We start from the raw sequence: 6,253 nt of genomic DNA, 5'->3' as shown, positions 1-6,253 counted from the left end.
CATGCTGCGGAGCGGCTAGGCCCGTGAGCTATGGCCGCTGAGCCTGCGCGTCCGGAGCCTGTGCTCCACAACGGGAGAGGCCACAACAGTGAGAGGCCCAAGTACCGCAAAAAAAAAAAAAAAAAAAAAAAAAAAAAGAAAGAAGAAAAAACACTCATGTAAATAAGCACACCGCTTACATGAAGGCTACTAGTAGAGTCTGCAAAGGGAATAATGAAGGTAGAAAAGGAGTTGACAATTTTACCTCTGGAGGGAAAGCGAGAGTAAGACTTCATAGGGGAGGTTACACATGAAGTGTATATTGGAAGTAGATGACTTGGGGGCCATAAACATTGCAGGCAGAGCACTTGGATTGAGGACTGGCCTGGAGGCTCTGGCAAATGAAGAGAATTGATAACTGCAGAGTGTTACTAACAGTGGGAGGCAAGGAATGGGTAGGGTCGGATCATGGGGATCATGATGCAGAGTTTGTCTTTGAGGCCATGTCTTTGCAAATTCAAAGAATGAAAATTATATTTTTAAAAACTTCTCTGGAAATGGTGCAGAGAAAAATCAGAGGTTGCAGGGCAGAGAAGTTAAGTTAAAGGGAGTAAGAACATTATTGGAGTAGCTCAGGGGATAGATAATGAGGGCCTGAACGAATGCAGAAAAAAAAAAGAGAGAGAAGAAGGAGTGGTTATGTGAGATATTTAGGACCTAAATTGACATTACTTCATCCCTAACTAAATATACTCAGTGAGGAAAAATGACCGATTGAGAATCTGTTTATCCAACAAATATTTGTTGAGTATCTGCCTTGTAATAGGTTCTGTGTTTTGGGCTGAGAATAAACTGGTGAATGATACAGACAAGAGATATAAGGCTTCCAGATATCTGACTTAGTGACTCGATAGATGGCTAACTTTCACTAAAATAAAAAAGAAGCAAATATTTGTAAAAAAAAAGAAAAAGTAGAGAACATTCTCTCTGAGGCAGGTTAGGAATGAAGTGCCTGTTGGAAAGCCTGGTAGGAGTGTCCCTGGAGACGTCTGGTGTAGAGTTTAGAGATGAATCCCCATAGATGCCGACTTGGGAGCCGTGGGAGCTGAGGCTCTGGCCTATGGAGAACATTTAGAGAAGAAGAGGGCCCAGGTCAGAAATGTGTAATATCAACACTAAGGAGGAAGGCTGACAAAGAGAGGTCAGAGATGAAGAAGAACCAGGCTGGCATGTTGCACAGGAGCTGAGGAGAGAGAGCCCCATTGAGAAAGGGTATATTCCACAGCCTTGAATACTGCAGGGAACTCAAGTGAGAAGGTGAATAGAGTTCTTTGGATTTCCCAATTAGGAGATGATTAATGATTTTGAGAAAGCAAATGTTGGATAAGAAATTAGGAAAGATGAGGCAGTGGCTAGAGGGTGACAAAAAATTGAGTTTTTGGTGGGAGTTTTGTTTTGATTTGGAGATGCATTGGATACATGCTTAGAATGAGTAAAAGGAGATAGGAGAGAGAGAAAAGCTTAAAATTAGAAGAACCGTGATATAACTATCAGTGGGAAAAGGCATAGAAATGGAAACGTTCTTCCCTAAATTAATATCTATACATTGGGTTTTTCTGTACATAAGATGCAGAAATCATTGTCTCATGCTGGTGAACTAACTCACTGCTGATAATGGTGAACTGAGTCAAGTGGTTTTTCAAGATTATAAGGGAGAAAATTTTATTTTCATATGAATTGTACCAAATATGTCCCTTAAGAAAATGGATTTTAGTAATTTTCAGGTAAAACATTTAATAGCTTCTAAATACACTTGATGACTAGCACAGTAAAGCATAGTGAATGGTGCCTCTGCTGGTGTTCTGTGTTTCAGTGCTTGCTCCGTTTGGAGCTGGGCTGTTGTTAGATAGCACTGTGGAGTAAACCCAGGCAGTCTTGAGGAGCACCTTGTGTCTTTGTGCTCCAAAATAATTGCTGTTTAATCACACCTTATTCATATTTTAAAGAGAATATAATGTTCATAAATGTCATGAAATAATAAAATAGTAAGGAATTACAGCATATGAAATAATTTTGTTTAAGTAGCCCCTGTATTTAGACAAACAAAACTACATAACACTCAGTTGCCTATTTTGTCATTTCTTTCCCTCTGTCAGGCTGAACCGAGTGTTACTACTTCCGATGCAGCTGTGGACCTCAGTTCATTTCCAAACGTGCAACATCTGGAGCTTCCCAAGGTAAATCTGCTTTGAATTGGAGTGAAATGATGTGACTTCTTTGACACTGGTGTTTTAATTCACTGGTTCTCAAAACTGGGCTCCAGACCAGCCGCATCAGCATCACCTGAGAGCTTGTTAGAACTACAGGTGTGGGGACCCACCCTGACCTCCTGAATGAGTAGCTTTGGGGGGTGCGCCCACATCTTGTGTTTTAATAATAAGCCTTCTCTGTGATGCCAGTGTGCACTAAAGTTTGAGAACCACTGTGCTAACTGATACTTGGGCAGGGACCCAGCTTTTCCTGCCTTTATGATTATCCCAAGGTATGACATTTAGTGATCTCTCCTTTGATTTATTTACCAAGGACCTGCTATGGAGGAAATAAAAAGAATAAAGAAACGGAAGTTATAGTCTTTGTCCTTCGTGAAACCAAAGCTCAAATAACTAGAAGTCTCACCGATAGGCATCCCTGAGGTATTTGCTTTTGCAAAGATCTGAGCCTTAGGTTCAAGTGACCACTTTAAAGAAGTGGTTTGTTGAACAGATGTTGAACGGCACCTGTAAATGTTTTCAAGTGCTGCAGGCTCATGCTGGAATGCAGGTGGGCAGTGGATGAACAGAATAGAAGCAGAAAGAGTAGTGACATGCTCAGGGAAGAGGAGAGGAAGGGAGGAGGTAGGGTGGTGGGATAGAGGGATTGAACATGAAATGCTGCAGCAGAAAGGGGTGCTTCCTCTGTGACTCCCCAGCTCCAAGGCAGCCAGGGCATCAGAGGCAGTCTGTCTGGATTGAATCTTTGTTCCATCAGGTCCAGACTTCACACATTGTGTGGTCTTGCTTTGCCTCCATTTTCTTTTTTTTTTTTTTTTTTTGCGGTACGCGGGCAGAGGCTGTGGCCTCTTCCGTTGTGGAGCACAGGCTCCGGACGCGCAGGCTCAGCGGCCATGGCTCACGGGCCCAGCCGCTCCGCGGCATGTGGGATCCTCCCGGACCGGGGCACGAACCTGCGTCCCCTGCATCGGAAGACGGACTCTCAACCACTGCACCACCAGGGAAGCCCTGCCTCAATTTTCTTACCTATAAATTGGAGATGATAGTATTACCTCTGATAATATTGTAATTATAAAGATTAAGTGACTTGTTTATAAAGTGGTGGGCATAAAGCCTGGCATGTGATCAGATTTTGTTAAGCATTTAGTGGAAAAAAATACTGTGACTCTTCTTGGTTTGATTTCTTTTTTAAAAAATAAATAACTCTACAAAAATGGATTGCTCTGGTCTTATCATATACGTTTAAGAAAAGTCATCGTGGGCAGTTTGTGTTGTGGGTAGAGGGAAAAGAAGTTATTAAAGCTTTTTCTGTCAAGAAGTCCATACACTTCCATTCAAGAATCCCTCATTCTATTGCCATTTAAGAGAGAGTCGTTTGAGGCAGCAGTGGGAGAGGGGACTGGATATTCTAATAGAAGTCTCTGAGTTTGTATAAAGGAGTACAACGAGAATGGATGTTGGGTTAACAACCAGCAAATGCTGTCTGTACTTAGTAAAGTACTTTTCTGACTACAGTTAAGTGAATAGACAATAATAGAATCAAATCTCAGAATTGAGTACATACAGTCATGGTAGATATAGAGTATTACTTATTCAAACGAATATTTATTTGTGGTAGTAGGAAAGAGCATTGGTGTGGAGTGTCCCAAATAGAGGGTAGCTCAGTTTTTTACATTTGGCATCAGCATTGAGACTTGTCAGTCTCGTTGCACGTTGACCTTCTGTTCACTGTGCCTGATTCTTTGACCACTAGATCAGAGTTCGGGGTTTCAAAATGCTGGCAAGTTTAGACACTTTATCTGAAGTCAATTTGATTATATCCTGTAGAGTTATAAGTAGAAGGAATGTGTGTGTGATAACAACACTTTTGCATACTGTATCAGGCTTTTAAGCCTTTTCTTACTACACTTGATCCTCACAGCAAACTTGTAGTAGGCAAGAATTATTTTCCCTTTTTTTGGAGATAAGAAAACTGAGGTTAAGAGATGTTAGGTAACGTATCCAAATTTCTAGAGCTAGCCAGAAAGGAAATTACAGCCTGAGCTCTGCTTTCTCTGGAAGTGTGTGATTTTCTCTGTATTATACACATGAAAAAGCAGTGGCAGAGCGGATGCACAGAGGCAGTCGGAAAGTCGTCAAGCATTAATCATCATTGCAAAGCCACGGTGTTGATGATCTTTACAATGATGGTGAAGCCTTATCTCACTGTCGTGATCTTAAATGTCTGGTGGCAACCTTGGCTCTCATGTATACATTTCAGAGAAACCATGGTGAGATTCCCTTTTCTCTCTTTTGCTTTCCATCTCCCTAGGTGCAAACTATAATGAGAAAGGTTGCTAGCTCTAACCAGAATGAAATGTGTAAAACCCTATGGTAATTTTGTTCACGTAAACGTTAAGAAAAGGTAAAACCCAATGTTATGGAACACTTGGTTTTCATAAAAGTATGGAAAATATAGACAAAAGTAGGTGTAGCTCTTCTAGCTTTGGCAGGTTTTCAGTGCAGGTCTTTGGGTTCAGAGTTGAGAGAATTTTCACTCTGTACCACATCAGAACACGAGTATTTGAAGTAAACAGTCTGGGTATTCAGCCCCAGAACGGACAGAGCATAAGCAGTCATGGCAGTTTGTCTGCTAAAGGAGGAAGGACAGCAGAAAGGGATGAAGGGGCCAGTGTTAGCGGTTCTCTCTAAGCTGTAGGCCAGAAAGAGGAAGAAGGAGGATACTTTGGTGGTGAATCACTTAGTTAGCCAGTTACACAGAGCTAAATTCTCAGACTTTGTACAGTCATTAAATTGTTGAATACGTTTTAGTTCTCTAGATATTTTGTTAGAGTTACTAGAGATATGTTACTGGATATATATGCTAAAGATACTAGAGGCAGTGGACATATGGGAGGAGTGAAAACATTTGACTATTTGATGGAGGAGAATTTAATCCCATTAAAATAATTGAAAGTTTGCTTAAGAAAAGAAGAGATTTCTAACAGTGGATTTTAGAACAGTTTTCTAGCCCTTGGGTAAGAAGACAGTGTTCCGAAGTTTTGGTCACATACCTTTCCATTTGGATAAATTTAATCTGTTTCACATTTTCTGAGTGTTTCTGTTTTTGCTTCTCTAGGATCAGGGGGGTTTGGGCATTGCCATCAGTGAAGAAGATACACTCAGCGGGGTCATCATAAAGAGTCTCACAGAGCACGGGGCAGCAGCCAGGGTGAGGCTTCTCCCTTCTCACTCTCAGAAAGTGGTGGGGAGGGAATTCTTTCTGTAAATTCACTCAAAATCTTCCATGTTTCCATCTAGGATGGACGGCTCAAAGTTGGAGATCAGGTCTTGGCTGTAGATGATGAAGTTGTTGTTGGCTATCCTGTTGAAAAGGTACTTTTCCAAAAGAAAGCAGATGATACCATAAACTCATCCTTGGACATGGCTAAACGTATGTGTGTGGTTGGGGGGAGGTCAGTCATAGGGAATCAGAGCTGTGTAGCTATATTAGACAGATATCTGCAAGGAAGAGAAGAGATTCTTTGGAACTTATTTAATTTCTACTTTCTGTTTTCCAATTAAGATGATGTTAAGGTATTTTTTGTTACCTGATAAATTCAGGATTCAGTCAGCATTTTTGATAAATATCATTTCAGTTTTTCCTTAGGAACACTTGGAACTTCTAAACAAAGGTCAACTTAGTATTAAAACTAAAGGAATATTTTTTAATGGATGTTTGCTCCTATAAAATATCCACTATGTATTTTGCTTTATAAACAGATTTTAAAACTCAACCATTAAACATATAACTTTTGGGCTTCCCTGGTGGCGCAGTGGTTGCGCGTCCGCCTGCCGATGCAGGGGAACCGGGTTCGCGCCCCGGTCTGGGAGGATCCCACATGCCGCGGAGCGGCTGGGCCTGTGAGCCATGGCCAGTGAGCCTGCGCGTCCGGAGCCTGTGCTCCGCAACGGGAGAGGCCACAACAGAGGGAGGCCCGCATACCACAAAAACAAAAAAAAAA

At 41.5% G+C, this 6,253-nt stretch overlaps 1 protein-coding gene across 12 annotated transcripts in view; it reads left to right on the top strand.

Moving 5' to 3' along the window:
• MPDZ (multiple PDZ domain crumbs cell polarity complex component) overlaps positions 1 to 6,253 on the top strand; it is a 174,042-nt gene that overhangs the window by 149,185 nt on the left and 18,604 nt on the right. For 11 of the 12 annotated variants that reach the window (XM_055087209.1, XM_024126749.3, XM_024126754.3 and 8 more), the window contains 3 exons: positions 2,136 to 2,216; positions 5,368 to 5,460; positions 5,550 to 5,624. In XM_055087209.1, the coding sequence (XP_054943184.1) occupies positions 2,136 to 2,216; positions 5,368 to 5,460; positions 5,550 to 5,624 (249 nt within the window). The remainder of the gene's footprint in view (positions 1 to 2,135; positions 2,217 to 5,367; positions 5,461 to 5,549; positions 5,625 to 6,253) is intronic. The other variant, XM_028493999.2, reaches the window with a different exon arrangement.

The sequence above is a fragment of the Physeter macrocephalus genome, chromosome 9 (assembly GCF_002837175.3).
Source record: "Physeter macrocephalus isolate SW-GA chromosome 9, ASM283717v5, whole genome shotgun sequence".
Lineage (NCBI taxonomy): Eukaryota > Metazoa > Chordata > Mammalia > Artiodactyla > Physeteridae > Physeter > Physeter macrocephalus.
Note: the sequence above shows the minus strand (reverse complement) of the source record. Positions and strands in the feature narration are given on the sequence as shown.